Raw genomic sequence first — 17,319 nt, forward strand, 5'->3', positions numbered from 1 at the left:
AGAAGACGACCCCAGGGCTCTGGAGTCAGAAGTGGGGGCAGGGCCACTGAGTTTGGAAACAGGTAGGAGTAACACCATGGCGTGGCGGGAGATGAGCCGGGGCCCTCTGGCTGCCACATCATAGGGTGTGGAGGGGGAGGACCCAAGAGTGTCTGGGGTGGGGGGCTCCTGGCTTCAGGAGGCTGGGGGCGCCATTTGGGGAACATTCTCCAGACTCGGTTTATATTTGAGTTTCCCAACTGATTTCATTGGCGTGGGGGGAGGGGGTTGGTTCCTGTTGTGGAAACTCCCTCCACTAAGGCAGATTTGCAGCTCATTTCTAATCTGAGACTTGGGAATCATTTAGGGCACCGTGGAGTTGGAGGATTTTCGCAGAATCGATGTGTCCAAGCGAGGCGTTGAGCCCAGGTCTGCCATGCTCCAGTGCTTCTAACTTGGGCATTATCAGAGTGGACAAGGAAGCATTTGCCTAATAACTTAACAGCACGAATCAGATGTCTATAGGCATTGTTTACCCTGAGAAGACAAACTCAGGTCAAGGCAGGAAGCTCAGAAGGGCCAGCGTTAGAGCAAAGAGGCTCCATCTGGCCAAAGCTGCCATTTTAGAGATGGGGAACGTCAGGGGGGCAGCTTGAAGATCACCCAACTTAAGGAGCGGGGCTGGGCCTCGTCACAGTCCCTAACACATGCCCTGCGCCTTTGTTCTGATCATTTCTGTCTCCTAGGATTCCATTAAATCTGATGAGCATTTATTAAGTGCCTACTGTGTGCTCGGTGCTATACTAGGTATAGGCATGCAAAGACCAAACGTTCCCAGCCCACAAGGAGTGCACATTCCTCTGGAAGAGGACGAGGTACAGAGGGTCATTGGCAGGAGCCTCCCTGAGCCGCTATTTCCTGCTCTGCTCTTGGAGGCCCGCCTTCGGTGACCTGGAAGCTGCCCTCTGGATGGCATTCGGGTTCCCAAAGGACTGGCAGGCAACTCTCCGTGTTAACCAAGCCTTGTTCCTAGAGGAAAACCTTTTTGCCCGGGAGAAGGAGGGAGGCAGTTGGAGTTAAATGACTTGCCCAGGGTCACACAGCTAGCAAGTGTCTGAGCCTGAATTTGAATTTGGGTCTTCCTGACTGCGGAGCCAGTGCTCTATCCACTGCACCACCTAGTTGCCCCTTGAGGGATACCTAGGAAACATTGCCTTCCTGCCTGGAGCATGCACCCTGCTGTACAGCTCATGGAGCTGGCTGCTGTAGAAATCCTTAGAAATGGCCCTCCAGCCTAACCTCATTTAGCATGTGGGGAAACTGAGGCCCCTTTTGGCCCAGATAATTAGGGCCTTCTCCAGCATGTGTGCCGGGCTGACTCAATGAACACCTGTTTCCATTTCTAGCACGTGAAGGGTTACAGAGCTGTTTGGCGGGCCCACATGGACAAATGTCTCTGTAGCAGCCCTTTCCGTGGTGGCAAAGATCTGGAAACGGGGAGGGCCCATGGCCTGGGGAATAGCTGGTCAGCCCATGGCACAGGAAGGTCGCCTAAGAAGAAATCAGGAAGGTGGGAAGACTTGTAGGAATGTTTGGCTTGATGACATTCAATCCATGAGATAGCAAGCACCTAGTAAACACCTGTTGTTTACCGGCCGGAAGCTGATCGATGCAGAGCCCGGTGAAGACAGGACTGACAGGAAAGTGCTTTCTGCTTCTCAATTGAGAGGGGGTGGACTACAGGGGCAGAATGCAGTATACATTGTCAGACAAGGTCAATGTGTTTTGCTTAAATGTACTTTGTTAAAAGGGAGAGTTCTCTTGGGGAGAGAGTTATGAGGAAGGGATGATATATATATATACATATATATAGATATATATATTTAGGCAATTGGGGTTAAGTGATGAGGAAGGGATGATATATATATAGATATATATAATCTATATCTATATATACATATAGATATAGATATTTAGGCAATTGGGGTTAAGTGACTTGCCCAAGGTCACACAGCTAGTAAGTGTCAAGTGTTTGGTCTGAGGCCGGATTTGAACTCAGGCCCTCCTGACTTCAGGGCCAGTGCTCTATCCACTGCGCCGCCTCGCTGCCCTGAAACATTTCAAAAAATAAAAAAGTAAATATATAAAAGTTGGAAACCAAATACAGTGTTTTCCTCTCCGAGTCCTTGTGGGGTCGGGAGGGAAGACAAGGGTTGTTATTCCCACTTTTCAGATGGTAAATATTTGTGTGTTGGGTGAGTTGGTGTTGGGCCGTGGCCTCAGACACCCGGGCCGCTTAAGTGTCTGGCGGGAGAGATTCTGTCTGCGTCAGCTTCTATGGTCTCCAGCCCGCGGTGTCCAGGACTGCTCGGATCTGTGAGACCGAGCCCCCCCAGGGGGCTGCCGTCGGCCACTGGGACTCAGGCTCCAGATTTGGTGCCTGCAGAAAACTTGCTGGTAATTCCAGCCAGGAGGGAGAGAGGACTTTGAATTTGTTCTTTCTCAGACCACCTTCCTTGAAGTGCTCACCCCAGCCTCCCTCCCTGGCCCACTGGTCCCCTCTCCTTAGGGGAGAAGCATGTGCTGGGCTGGGCCAGCCAACAATGCCCTCATTCAGCTCGGAGGAGAGGGCATGCCAGGTGGGAGGCCCTGAGATGGGGAGGAGAGTGGGGTGGGGGGAGAAGGGGCTGCTGTCCTCACCTCCAGGAGGTGGAGTTGTATGGGGGCTCCTCCTCTGTCAGCCACCCTCACCCACTTCCCAGAGCTCAGACGGGAGCGAAGGAGCCTGTGGCCTGGACTTCGAGGTGAGTCCTTGGGAAACTGGTCAGACAGAAGGCTCTGTCTGCAGAAGGGAGGGAGCAGCAGGGAAAGAGAAGTGGGAGGGAGGTCAGTGTCCTGGGCGCTAGTCCCCTGGCCAGCTGTGTCCTTCAGTCGGCTCTTTCCCTCTCTGGCCTCAGGTTCCTGCTATGTGGGGTGATGGGGGTACAGCTAAGTGAAGCATAAGCCTTTGGATACTTGCCTGGGCACTTCCACATCTCAGGGCCTCAGTTTCCTCCCCTGTAAAATGAGTGGTTGGTTCAGATGTTCCTTCCTGGGGTAATGACCAGCAGCTCAGCTCTGGCTCTTCCCCAGACAGGGGCTGCCAGCCTCACCTTCCCTTGGGGCTGAGGTGGGGGCAGGGCACTAGAGAGCTGGTGGTGGGGATGACCAGTATGTGACCTGCCCAAAATCAACCGGCCCCGGGGGCTCGCAGCCAGCAAAAGAAGGACCCTAATTCACTTCTCCACTGCTCGGTGACAGGGCTCCCTTCTCGCCCTACCTGGGCTCCCGGGCTCTTGCTGTCTGACTCTCCAGGGCTGGGGGCAGAGGGCGTGGTTCAACACACAGACGTTGGAGCTAGAGCCCCGGGTTCTGTTCCAGCCTCTGCCTCAGACCACCTGTGTCAACCTCGATGGCCTCCCAGGTCCCTTCCAACACTAAATCCATGACCCCATGTTCCCATGACTTGTCTGGGCCTCAGTTTTCTTCTCTGTAATCTGAGGGCAGGATCAGATGCTCTCCAAGGCCCCTTCCAGCTTGAGAGCTCTGATCCCATGATCCACCCTCCCCCGTCAGCTTCCTCTGCATCAGAATGATGCCGGTGGTGATGATACCCAGATCTGCATTCAAATCCTGCCTCATACATAGATGGCTGTGGGAGCCTGGCAGGGGCAGGGGCGATGTTAGGGTCCAGAGGGTGCTTTGCAACCTTCCAAGCCCTGGATATGAGGGAACAGTCATTACGCCTTCAGTCAAGTTGTCCTCTTTCCTTTTTGGTCCAGGCCTGTGACTTCCCAGTTGAGGAAAGTCCCTCCACCAATGGGAGCCCCCACTCTGTGACTGATAATCAGAGAGGTGCCTGGGTTCAGAGAGGTTCAGGACCTGGGAAGGGGACAATTCCACTCAGCAGCATTATAAAGCAGAGGAAGCTGTTGGGCCTGGAGATGGGAATGAAGGAAGAAAAGCAGGCATTTCCTGGAGTCGTGCTTTCTTCTGGCTGGAAGCGTGTCTTCCGATCAAAAAGATATTTGAAGGGTTTAGCCCAATCCCTGGCACATAAGGGATGCGTACTGAATATTTATTCCCTTCCCCTTCCTCTGTGGTCCAATGATCCCACAAGCAAGGCCCTGCTTGCAGCTGATTGGGTCCAGCCTGCCCTCTCCCCTGCGCCAAGCTCTACCCCAGGATGTGGAATCCTCTTGGCCTCTCGATGCTGCTGGCCCTGGCCGGCAGAGGACTTCCCGGCCGCTGCCCCCAGGTCTGTGTCTGTGACAACATCAGGAGACACGTCTCATGCAGGCGCCAGAACCTCACAGAGGTGCCAGTCACCATCCCGCAGGTGAGTGGGAGCAGCTAGGACCAGGTGAGGAGCTGGGGGGAGGGAGATCTGGGAGACTAGAGAGAGATGATGACAAGCTTAGTGTCACAGTTAGAGAGAGGTCTGGACCCTGATCAATGAGTTGGTGTGATGACAACCATCAATGGACCAGGCCAAGAAAAATCTATTTCAAAAGCATAGTGTTCAAATGAAACAGATCTGGGGGTTTCAGTGGACCACAAGATCATACTGAGTTAACTGTGTGATATGTCAGCCAAGAAAGCTAGTGTTATCTGAGGCTAAATGAAGGGAAGGATAATGTCTAGGACTGAGATGCACTATGGCATGGTGGTTAGAGCTGGCTCACCTGAAGCTCAGGAAGGAAATCCAGGGTTCAAATTCAGTCTCTGATACCTACTGGCTGTATGATCTTGGGCTGGTCACTTTACTCTGTGCCCCAGGCAACTTTGTAAGCCCACAAATTACACTCTGCATTGGTAGAGGGAGCCTCCATACTGGCAATTCTGTATGTCAATGAAACCATTGATCCAGTCCCAAGAAGGAGATGGTCCTACCATCCTCTGCCCTGGTCAAAACACATAGGGGTACTGTGTTCAGTTCTGAGCACCAGAGTTTATGAAGGACATTGAAATTTTTACGTTTGTCAAGTCAGTGATACCTAGAATTCAGAGTCAGGGGTGTTCAGGAGAGAGTGGGTTGGTCTCAAGTTTCAACCACTGGGTTTCACCAAGGTGTGCTAAGGTAAGAGATCTAGGGTAAGAATACCACCCCCTCCCAATCCATTCCTGGTCATGATTTAAGGACAGGACAGACTGAGGTCATCACCTTGGGAGGAGGGACCAGTAGGGAGGTGGAAACAAGGGGCCACCAGAAGTGAGAACAGGGGAATCCAAGACGTGAGAGGGTGTTCTCACCACCTAGAGGGGTTATTCTCCCAGGAGTGAGATCAAGGGGCTCTCAGAAGTGAGAAGGTCTTCTCACCTCCCAGAGGGGGCGGCTTCTCAGACGTGAGAACAGTGAAACTAGGAGAGAGGGCTCCCAGAGGTGAGAGGGTGTTCTTATCTCCCAGAGGTGGTATTCTCCCAAGGGGGCCTCACAGAGGTAAGACCAGGGTATTCCCAGAATCAGAAGGTGTTCTCACTTCCCAGAGGGTATTTTCTCAAGGTGAGAACAGGGTGCCCCTTGGGTGTTCTCACCTCCCAGAAGGGATGTTCTCCCAAGGGATGAGAACAAGGAACGCTCCCCCCCAGAAGTAAAATGTTCTCACCTCCAAGAAATAACAGAGGGCCCACCTTCCAGAGTTGAGAACAGGAGGCCTATCTCCCTCACCAGAAAGTGTCTTGTCAACTCTGAACACAAGAGGAATTTGAGATATTATTCAGAGTAGATATTATTAGCACCAATATGAATAGTAATGTTATATGTCTGTTACCAGTATTAATAGGCATTAGTATTGTTAATCTAACAGAAGTTTAAGAGACAGGGTGGTACAATGGATAGAGACTCCTTTTCTTTTTTTTTTTTCTTTTGAGACTCCTTTTCAAGTCACTTCCTGACACCTCATGGCTCTGTGGTCCTGAACAGAGCCCCCAACTCCCTTAGACTCAGTAGCAGAAAGATGCTGACTTTCATTGGGAGAGGGAGTTTTATCAGTAGGAACATCCTTTCCTGATGAAATTGCAGATCTAGTTTAAAAAAAAAAAGTATATACATATATATGTGTGTATATATATATATATAAGTACATAGGATGTCCCAAAATTCTCGATGCAGTTTTAATATTTAGCTTTAATAACTTAAAACATCACTTTTGGAGCGTTTGTATACGTACAGATAGTGTATTTATTAAGTACTTACTGTGTGCCAGGCACAGTATATATATTTTACAGTGGCATAATAACTAACCATCAGCATCACTAATGTTATTATTGTTTATGTTAATGTTATCATTAATATCATTACAATTAATCTCCTAACATTAATATCAATGATGTCTGTGTTGATGGTGATGATGGAAAGCTACGGCCAAAGGGTATGATGGAGGCAACGTGGATAGAGCTCTGGGCCTGGAGTTAGGAAGAGCTAGCTTTGAATCCTGCTTCAGCACTTACTAGCCTAGGCAAGTCACACAACCTCTCTGGGCCTCAGTTTCCTCCTCTGTAAAATGAGAGGGTTTAACTCCATGGCCCCTTCCAAGCTCAAAGTCTATGGGCCATGGAATTGTCCTCATCGGTAGACTTTGCTTGCTTTGTGCTCTATGCCTGTGAGAGCAGTGAAGTTGATGAGAGCTAGAGAAGAGAGATTCTGGTCTTCTGGCTTCTAGCTTTGTGAGAAAATGTGTGTGGTTCCAAACTCTCTTTAGGTCCCTAACGGGAGAGAGACTCTGGGAAGGAGTCAATCTCCACCAATGAGGGCAGTCGCATGCAAATGGCCAAGGGTGCCACTGATTTCCAGCATTGACCTGGGAGACAGCAGGGATGGGCTGGGGAATTTCTGGGGCTGAAAGCTCCCTGCTGAAAAATGAAATGAGCCAGTCAGTGCTGAAAGCAACAGGCAATATTGTTGGACAGGTTTAAAGGAGTCTCCAATGGGAAGACAACGAGGCTTAGCTAGAAACACCAGAGGAGGCAGGAGCTGGACAAAAAAGGGGAGGGGATGAGAACAGCCCAAGGGGTCCCTCCCGGCAGATCCGGGACGACACCTGCAAACCAGGGCAGCCCCTCAACGCCCTCACACCAGGTAGGGACTGAAACCCCCTAATTCTGTCAGCCTATTGACCTCCCCCGGGCTAGCCCCTACATCTCCAAAGTAGTGGGGAGTCAGGGGAAGGGACGTCACCGGGGAGCCTTAGGAAACCCTGCCATCCGGGCCTCCTGGATCCAGGCTTTCGAAGGGTAGGAGAGCTGTTTCTAGAGAAGGCTGGGATCCTGCTCAGGACAGTCTGACTGCCTGCCCACCTGCAAGGGCACAGACAGGAAGGAAACCGGCAGTTTCTACATTGGCATGTTCCAAGTCAAGAAGCTTCCAGCTTTGGGATGTGAGTGTGCAGTGTGTGTGTGTGTGTGTGTGTGTGTGTGTGTGTGTGTGTGTGTGTGTGCATGCGAGTGTGTGTGCGTGCATGCGTGTGAGCGTGTGTATGCAGGCATGTGTGTGCATGTGTACGCACATGTATGTGCATGTATGCATGTGTATATAAAATTATATTCCAGAGAAAGGGAGGGAAAGGAAGATTTGACTAAAGCGTGGTCTATTTGACAAAGTTCAAGCAGGCCAGGAAGATGAAAAGCTTCCCCAGACCGTTACAGGGTGCGCTCTGCCCCTCATAAGGGGGTGACCATCCCAAGGTGCCCCTGGCTCCAGTGAAGCAGCCGGTGTATGTGAGGTGCCATTCTCCTGTCATTCACAGATGACCCAGAGGCTGGATCTCCAAGGCAATGCCCTGAAGGTGATTCCCCCAGAAGCCTTTCTGTCACTCCCCTACCTCACTCACCTGGACCTGAGGCATTGCCAACTGGAGCGGGTTGAGGAAGGTGCATTCCGAGGTCTGGGCCGACTGGTCTACCTCAACCTGGCCTCCAACCACCTCTCAGTACTCTACCAAGAGGCCCTGGATGGGTTGGGGTCCCTGAGGCAGCTGGTTCTGGAGAACAACCAGCTGGAGGAGATCCGCACAGGGGCCTTCAGCCAGTTGGGGTCCCTGGGCCTCCTCAGCCTGGCCCACAACTCACTGGTCTACCTGCCTGACATGGCCTTCCAGGGGCTGCTCCAGATACGGTGGCTGCGCCTCTCCCACAATGCCCTCAACGTCTTGGCCCCTGAGGCCTTGGCTGGCCTGCCGGGCCTTCGCCGGCTCAGCCTGGATCACAATGAGCTGCAGGCCCTGCCCGGGGAGGCTCTGTCTCGCCCTGATGGCCTGGTTCAGCTGGAGCTGGGTCACAACCCACTCACCTACCTGGGTGAGGAGGACGGGCTGGCCCTCGGGGCTCTACGAGATCTGGCCTTCGACCACGCTGCCCTGCAGGATGTGGGTGCCGGGGCCTTTGCCCGCTGTCCCCGGCTCCGATCACTAGATCTCCAGAGCAACCAGCTTGGGGGGCTGCCCCCACTTGAGGGGGTAGGCCAGCTCCGGAAGCTCAACCTGAGTGGGAATCCGCTGTTGTGTGACTGTGCTGCCAGGCCCCTGTGGGAGTGGGTGGCCAGGGCCCGGGTACAGACCGACGGGCTGTGTTCAGAGCCCAGACGCCTCAAGGGAGAAGCTCTTGAATCCCTGAGGGCCAGGGATCTATACTGTGAGAGGCAGGGAGACAAGGTGGAGGAAGGAGAGGAGGTGGCCCCCAGGCCTCGGGCCCCAGAGGAGGACAGAGCCACCAAACCCTGCCCAGCGGCCTGTGTCTGCTCCCCAGACTCCCAGCACAGCAGCTGTGAGAACAAGGGGCTGAGACTCATCCCCTCTGGGTTCCCCAACCACACCCAACTCCTGGACCTGAGACGAAACAACTTCTCTGCCATTGCCCAGGGCTCCTTCCCTGGCCTGGCCTGCCTGGTGTCGCTGCATCTCCAGAACTGTGGCATCTCCCGCCTGGAGCCAGGAGCCCTCCATGGATTGGGCCAGCTGGTCTACCTCTACCTCTCTGACAACCAGCTCTCGGGGCTCAGCGCCGCTGCTCTGCAAGGCACGCCCCGGCTCCGTTACCTCTACCTGGATGGCAACCATTTCACGCAGCTGCCCAGGGCTGCCCTGAAGGTCCTGCCCGGGCTCTTCTCCCTCCACCTAGGGCGCAATGCTCTCCAGCATCTGGCTATGGGAGACCTGACCGGACCCAAGGGGCTTCACTGCCTCTACGTGAGTGGTAATCGTATCTCTCGCCTGGGTCCGGGCCCAGCCCTGGAGCTGGAGAAGCTGCACCTGGACAGGAACCAGCTTCAGACGGTGCCAACCAAAGCCTTGAAGGGGCTGCCTGCCCTCAGGGAGCTGCAGTTGTCAGGCAACCCCCTTCGGGTTCTGGAGGACAGGGCCTTTTGGCCTGTGGCCAGCTCCCTCCAGCACCTTTACCTAAATGGCACAGGGCTGCAGCAGGTGGGTAAGGGGCCCTTCAGAAGGAGGGGGTGGAGACTAGGGCAAGGGCACACCCACTTCCCTTCCAGCGTGTCTTCCGTGCCTGGCCAGGCTCCAGGCACAAAAGACACAGAGGAATGTAGAACAGGGCCTGCCCTCAGGTTGCTGAGGACTCTACTACTTCATACAGTAGATACACAGAAAAGTAAATTCAAGTAACACAATGTAACTTCGAGAGGAAGAAAGCATTAAACCCTAGGAGAGGAGGAGGAAGAAAGGTGTGGAGGAGGTGGCTGCTGACCTGGGCTAGGGATGCTGAGAAATGAAAGTGAGAAGGGATGGCATTCTAGGCATGGGGAACAGCCTGTGCAAAGGTGTGGAGGCAGGGGATGGAGCATCTCATTCAAGTTAGCAGACTAGAACAGAGTCCATGGAGAGGAGGGATGTGAAATAAGGTGGGAAAGGTGGGTAGCGAGCAGAAGAAGGCAAGTGGACACATTTTCCAGGGTCTCCTACCCTGTTTGCTGAAAACAGGGAGAGGAAGGGAGGGTCAGAGACCTTATCTCCCTTCAAACTCCAGCATCGTGTTGTAATATAAGGAGCACAGAACAGAAGCAGAGCTCCTGCGGAATACCTCATGCTAGCTTGGTCACCCTCAGCTTCCTTATCTTAAAACTAGATCCTTCCAAGATTTGGCCCTCCATGTTCTAAGGTCCTTCCCAGCCCTGACATTCCATGTTCTAAGGCCCTCCCAGCTCTGACATTCCCTCTTCTAAGGCCCTCCCAGCCCTGACATTCCTTGTTCTAAGGCCCTCCCAGCTCTGACATTCCCTGTTCTAAGGCCCTTCCAGCTCTGACATTCTGTGTTCTAAGGCCCTCCCAGCTCTGACATTCCCTGTTCTAAGGCCCTCCCAGCCCTGACATTCCCTGTTCTAAGGCTCCTCCCAGGCCTGACATTCCCTGTTCTAAGGTCCTCCCAGCCCTGACATTCCATGTTCTCCATTTTCTTCACCAGCTCTTCTCCCACCTACAGCTCAGGCCCCCAAGTCTCAGCCCCTGGTCCTCCTCTCTCCTCTCTGTTACACTCACCATTTTGGAGGGAGAAGAACAGGGGCTGAGTGAAGCTCTGATCTGTTGGAGAAAAGAGATGGGATTGAGGGCTGGTGGTCAAGTCAAAAGTCATTTGCTAAGCACCTCCCTTGTGCCAGGCTCTGTACTAAGCACCAGGATGCATGTAAATGGGGTTGGCTTAGGCAAGGATAAGGACCATCTTCCCTTTGCCAAAGGAGATCATCAGAGGCTGGGGGGAAAGGAGAAAAGAGAGAGTGTGTGTGTGTGTGTGTGTGTGTGTGTGTGTGTGTGTGTGTGTGTGCGCGCGCGCGCGCGTGTGTGTGTGTGGAGGGGTGACGAAGCACAAACTCAGGGTGAGCCCTCACTGCCCCATCCTAACCGCCTGGGCTTCTTCCTCTCCAGATCTCTCCAGGGGCCTTTGCTGGTCTGGGGCCTGGGCTCAGGACTTTGTACCTGGAGAAAAATCAGCTGCAGACGCTGCCGCCCATGGACAGTTTCACGCGGCTGGAGCTCATCAGCCTCAGTGAGAACCCCTTCCGCTGTGACTGCCGGCTCCTCCCGCTGCACAGGTGGGGAACCACCTGGGCTTTCCCCTGGGCTGGGCAGCAGAGGGAGCAGGTCCCACAGGCTGCATCTACAGGACTCCTGCTTCCAGCCTAGGGAGCCAGCTTCCCACATGGTGTGGCTCTGAGGCCAAGAGCCCAGGTCTTTCCCGTCCCTCTCCCAGACCTAGGCCCAGGGCTCCCCTCACTCAGTGGTCCCTCAGATGTCTTCTGAAAGAGTCCTTGAAAAATAAATAAATAAAGAGTCCCTGCCACCCAGCTGAGGTCCCAAGAGAAGTCTATGGCAAAGGAGGACAGAGCCCACCCAGGAGGCTTCACCTTCGGTCCCAATGTTTCGTGAGTCCTCCCTCCCCTCTCTTTCTAGGTGGCTCGCTGGCCTGAACCTGCGAGTGGGGGCCACCTGTGAGTTCCCAGTCAATGCCCGGGGCCAGAAGGTGAAGGCTGCTACAGCTGCCTTCGAGGCCTGCCCTGGCTGGGGAACCAAGAAGGGCAAACGGGGCCCACCGTCAGCCCAGCGACAAGCTAGAAAAGCCCGAGGCCAGAAGAAGCAGGCAGGACCAGTCAAGGTTGGTGGCAGTGGTGGCCTGGGAGGGAGAGGTCACATTGACTAGAACACTGTGATTTGGGGGAGGAGGGTCCTGTTTGGTGGGGGTGGGGAGGAAAGGGGGAGGAAATGTCACTCATTCGTTTGTTCATTCATTCATTCCTTTTTGTTTACTTTCTGGTTCAGTGGAGGGCCCAAAAGAAGCCCAAGTGACCTCCAGGACCTTAAAGTAATAATCCCTAGCATTTCTATAGTCCTTTAAAGTTTGCAGAGCACTTTACCAACATTATCGCATGGCCCTCACCCTGTAAGTAGGCACCATTATTATTCCCCTTTTTAGAGATGAGGAAACTGAGATAGACAGAGGTTAAGTGACTTGCTCAAAGTCATACATCTGGTAAGTGCCTGAGACCAGATTTGAACTTGGTCTTCCTGAGTGCTGGCCCAGTACTCTAACGATTGTACCACCTACTTGCTCTCAATCAAGAAAACTATTCCATCACCAAGTATTTATCAATCACCTCCTGTGTGCCAGGCACTGTGCTCAGCCCTAAGGTTACAAAAAAAGGCAAAAACACAGTGCAGCCCCCCCCCCCACATCTACCCTCAGGGAGCTCACAGTCTTATGGTGGAAGCAATATGTCCCTAGATAAACATATGCCAGATAAATGCAAGGCAATTAGAAAGGGAGAATGTGTGGTAGAGCTGGGGGGAAAGATCAGGAAAGGCTGAAAAAAGAGATGGCTTTTACATGCCCCTGACTTGGTGGATCACCCCCAGAGCACCGTCTTTACTTCTAGGTGCCATATTCTAGGACCAGTAGCAAACATTGTAGAAGAGATGGGTGTCGAGAATTTAAACTCTGCCAATAGGAAGATTTGTTTAAAGAGCTGGGAATGCTTATCCTGGAAAAGAGAGGACTCAGGAGACAGGATCATTGTCTTCAAGCATCTAAAAGGCTGTCAGAGGAGAGAGGGATTAGCCTTATTCTGCTTGGTCTCAGGGGGAAGAACGAGGCGCATGGGGTAGAAGGGACAGTGAAGTCCATTGAGAGCAATCTAACATTCAGATGGATTTCTTTAAGAGGGAAAAAGTCTCTAATCCCTGGAAAAAGGCCTTCAACACATTGGGCCAGTGCTCTGAGGAGCAGTTATGAGAAGACATGGATAAAATGGGTACAAGATAAGAAGGCATGGAGAGGCTACGACTGGCCCCAGGTTGGGATGTTGGCAGGTGCTCGAGAACAGATAATCTCCCATAGGGAAATGGAGATAAAGGACAGGTAAGGTCAGGAAGCTAGCTGGATTTCTAAATCCTTAGCGTGGAAATCAATTGGCTTTTTGCAAGATGGTGAGTGAGAGAGAGGGGAGAGGGGAAGACCAAGGGCTGAGCCTTGGGGACTGAGCTGCAGGTGAAGGAGAGAGAGGGAGATGGCTCCAGAAGGCAGAAGACTCGGGAGCAGAATCACTCAGACAGAGTCTGAGGAGGAGGTGAGCCACTAAGGAGGCACTGAGGTAGCATGGCCGAGTGAAAAAGGTGGTGAGCGTGCCTGCAGTCAGGAGCCCTGGTTTTGCCTCTGATTTCTCCTTGCTGTACGACCTAGGAGCAAGCCCTCATTCCTCTGAGCCTGTTTCCTTATTTCTAAAAGGACGATAGTAGACAATGGTACTTGCATTCCCTATATCACAATAGCAGTGTTTTACTCTCTGAATTTGTCTGTTCTCGGAAATTGTCTCTGGTGGTAGAGAGCAAAGTGCTTTGTGTAATCTGCGGACTCCAGGCACCCACAGACGGGGTGCCATCCTGGGATCCGCCTTCTGGTCCAGTTCTAAGAGGGAAGAGACAAGGCCTGCTTACAGATTGCTCCCTCTCCTAACCCATTCCCAATACAGGTCTGAGCTGCTGTTTCTCAAAGTCCAAGAGAGAGAGTGAGCTGGACCTTAAAGAGGGGATCCATCGTGTTCTGCATCTTAGGCAACCAGTCATGGGAAGGTCCTTGTGCCCTCTCAGCAGGGCACCGCTGAGCATGGGGAGGTTCCACTCAGAGACTCCCAAACAGACTCGTGCCCTGTAATCCCACCATCAGATCAGTCAAAATGTAATTCTACTCTTTGTTTGCCCAGGTGGGGAGGGCAAGACCCAGAAAAAGGACCAGCCAAGTTTGAGAGCTGCGACCCTCGATAGAAGGCTGCTGGCCCCGCCCGTATCTCTTCCACTCACTTCCCAGCCCCCCTCAGATGGTGCCGCTGGATGGGGATGGGAAGTTGACTTGTATCTTTATCTAAGTCTTGCTCGCAGCTTTCACCTCATCCTCTGATGCAGTGAATGGATGCCTCTTGGCTGCCTGGTGGAGGGAGCATCTTGGCCAATATCCTGTTCTCTTGAAATAAAATGAAGACAAACAGAAGTTGGGTGACATTTTTCTCTCTCTTTTAAGCAAGGTGGGGGGGGACTTCCTTTTTCTTTAAAAAATTTTTTTTTTATTCTGACCTTAAAAACCCCCAAGATGAGCATTTCCATATTTACAGCAGAAGACAAAAAGATTGCATGAGAAACCAAATCTCCATTTCATATCACTTTCGTTAAAAAAAAAATGCATATACTAAATTCTTCATGTTACTTTCAATGCTTTCCTGCTTATCTGTACTTCCTTCTGAACTTGCTTCTCTTCCCTTCTGTGAACTTTTAAAATGTTTCCATAGTGCCTTTTTTCTTGGCATCACTATTGCTAAACCCTCCTTCTCCCCCTCAAACCTTCCCCGCCCCCAATTAAAAGCCCAGAGAAAGATTAAAACATCCTTGTAACAAATAAACATCATCAAGCAAAATGCATCCCCGAAGTGGCCAAGTCTGAAAAAATGTCTCTTTCTGACCCTTGTGTCCAATAACTCTTGGGAAGGGGAGGAGAGGAGGAGGTATCGTGGTTCATCCTGTCAGTCACGATTGTTCAGTCATTGCATTGATCGGTGGTGTTAAGTTTTGCTTGCAGAAGCTCTTCTGGTTCTGCTCACTTCATTCCGCATCAGTTCATACTCCTCCGGATTCTCTGAGATTGCCTCCTTGGTCATTTCTTAGGGTGCAGTAATATTCCATTATGTTCTTACACAATTTATTCAGCCATTGCTCAGATGACGGGCACCCCTTCACGTTCTAGTTCTTTGCTTTTCCTCTCCCCCCACCCCCTTCTTTTTGACAGCTCCTTCAGGAACAGGAAGTTTGCTTTGCTCATGACTGACTGTTCCCTCCCTGGTGTTATCCCACCTCCAATCCTGATTTTTTTTCCCCTGTTGAGTTTGATGTATTTCTACAACTGCATGTGTTCGTACCTCTTTTGTCTGGTTCAGATTAGAGTGAGGTTTAACTTAAATCCCCTCCCCCTCCCTCCCTGTCTGTATACTTTTTTTGCCAACTCTAATTTTGACAAATAGAAAAAGCCACCCCCTTCTCCCTCCTTTCTACACTAGGATATTCCTCCTTTTTCACTCCCCTCTTCAAACTCCCAGACCAGAATCAATTCACCCTCAGCTCCTCTTGTTTTTTTTTGTTTGACCCCCATAATACCCCTTGAAGATGTTATAATTCTGAAAGAACACACTTTCTTCTCTTATTAGAATGTTAGCACCACATCATCAAAAAAGCCCTTCCAAATTCTCAAATAAATTGACCTTTCTAGGTTTCTTTGGTCTCTTGTGTTTGCATTGAGAAGTTCCTGTTCAGCTCTGATCTTTTCATCAGAAAGTCTCTTATTCCTTTAAAGGTTCATTTTTTTCTCCTGTAGGATTATATTCGATTTTGCAGGACAAGTCACTCCTGCTTGTAACTCTACAGATTTGGACTGCTGCAGGTTACATGTATCTCTGGTTCATCTCTGGAGCACTAGGAGGCTGTGAGTAGGCTTGTCTGTGCCTGGCTTGACTTTGCTGGGAGCCCCCTTTCCTACTGCCTCTGGGCTTCTGGCTGACTTTGTATGGAGTTTGGGGGTAGAAGCAGTCCCTTCCTGTAGTCTTTCATTGAATATTTTTTTTTTTTTTTTTTTTGCTGAGGCAATCAGGGTTAAGTGACTTGCCCAGGGTCACATGGCTAGTTAAGTGTCAAGTGTCCGAGGCCGGATTTGAACTCAGTTCTTCCTGACTCCAAGGCCAGAGCTCTATCCACTGCTCCACCTAGCTGCCCCCCTCATTGCATTTCTTGATCACTATTTGGTCTGGCGCATAGTTCAGGTTTTTATGGGAGCTGCCCAGTCTGCCACTGTTCAGGCAGCCATCTTGGCCACAAGTGTCTTTGGTCTTCTCCATGGGCAGCCTGGAGGGTCTGGTTGGATCCAGTGTTTGGATCAACCAGACTTAATCAACCAAAGACCCTCACTTGTTTCCACACACCATGATATCTGGAAATATCCCATTTCCTGAATGGGTGACACCCTTCAGAGACCTCTTCACCATTGTGAAGGAACTGGCCCTATTCCCTTATGTTCTTGGTCTGAAGTCATGGTTAGAGGGTGGGTGGGAAGGGGCAAGGGAGCTGGGACTGCTAGTCAATCATCTTATGCCAGCCCCACCCCCATGTTGGGTGAGTCTTGGTCCATGCCCTGGTCCACTGGTCGTACTCATTGCCCCAGCCTTCAAAAGGGACACTTAGAAGTCGAGAGAGTTGAGTCATTGAGGACCCTACTCTATTCCAATCAGCATTAATCTATTTGATATGATCCCATAGGGGTGGCGCTTCTAAGTTCTGTCTATCAGGTCCCAGAGTTGTGAGCTGCAGATGGAAGTGTCCCTTGCTCAATCATAGGAAGCTTGCTAGAGGCCCTCCACCCTTGTTTTCCCTTGTCATGGTGACCAAGCCCAGTGTGACAGAGGTCACTACACGGAAAGTCCCCCAACTAATTTTCTACCTCCGGAGCATTCTCTGACATGAGCAGGTGTCCATCTTCTGACCACCTAATCAGTTGAGATACCCTGTTTTACCCATCTTCTGACCACCTAGTCAGTGGAGATACTTCTTGCTTTGCCCAACCCGTGACCCTGCTGATACATTGTTTGCTTATTTTAGCCTATGCATCATGTCAACCAATGGAATTATTTTGTATCTGGTATACCTGTTCTTGAATATCTAGATACCTAACCCTATATCAACAGGGCCCTGGAAGAAGGGGGCATCTCAGATCATCAGGAAGATCTGAGGTCCACCTCATTAGATGGGACCATGGACTTAGAACTTAGAGCTTAGAACTCTGCCTCAGTCTCTCTTATTGTAGGATGGCTAATTTAGCCATTATTCCACCCTCTTACAAGGCAACTGGATGGTGCAGTGCTAGGGCACTGGGCTTGGAAACAGGAAGACTCATCTTCCTGAGTTCAAATCTGACCTGAGACACCTACTCACTGTGTGACCCTGAGCTAGTCACTTAACCCTGTTTGCCTCAGTTTCATTCTTCGTAAAATGAGCTGGAGAAGGAAAGAGCAAACCACTCCGGTATCTTCGCCAAGAAAATCCTAAATGGGATCACTAAGAGTCTGAAATGACTGAATGACGACAATAACAACAACTTGAGGGGGAGGGAGTGCTGGCCCCAAGCAGGCTGGGTCCTTAGTCCCACCTCCAACCCAAGATATATGGGGCCAGAAATCCAAGGTTCTTGCTTTCCTTGAGGGTTAGGCAGATCTGCGACAATAGCAACAAGGACAACTAACATTTCTATAGTGCTTTAGGGTTTGCAAAGTACATA

General features: G+C 51.3%; 1 protein-coding gene across 1 annotated transcript; it reads left to right on the forward strand.

Annotated features, from left to right (window-relative positions):
• The first annotated feature begins 4,204 nt into the window (after positions 1-4,204).
• CHADL (chondroadherin like) lies at positions 4,205-13,770 on the forward strand. Its single transcript, XM_027871189.1, has 5 exons — positions 4,205-4,357; positions 7,764-9,434; positions 10,887-11,053; positions 11,412-11,613; positions 13,715-13,770. The coding sequence occupies exons 1-5, from the start codon at positions 4,205-4,207 to the stop codon at positions 13,754-13,756; spliced, it is 2,235 nt and encodes a 744-aa protein (XP_027726990.1). The 3' UTR covers positions 13,757-13,770.
• Positions 13,771-17,319: the final 3,549 nt, after the last annotated feature.

Source organism: Vombatus ursinus, unplaced genomic scaffold (assembly GCF_900497805.2).
Source record: "Vombatus ursinus unplaced genomic scaffold, bare-nosed wombat genome assembly UNPS02003292.1, whole genome shotgun sequence".
Classification (NCBI taxonomy): domain Eukaryota; kingdom Metazoa; phylum Chordata; class Mammalia; order Diprotodontia; family Vombatidae; genus Vombatus; species Vombatus ursinus.

Excerpts from the sequence above, each read along its gene's own strand:
- CHADL (XM_027871189.1), top strand. The coding sequence starts at position 4,205 with ATGTGGAATCCTCTTGGCCTCTCGATGCTGCTGGCCCTGGCCGGCAGA. Across the intron at positions 4,358-7,763 it reads TGCCAGTCACCATCCCGCAG|ATGACCCAGAGGCTGGATCT; the intron begins GTGAGTGGGAGC and ends TGTCATTCACAG. Across the intron at positions 11,054-11,411 it reads CGGCTCCTCCCGCTGCACAG|GTGGCTCGCTGGCCTGAACC; the intron begins GTGGGGAACCAC and ends CTCTCTTTCTAG.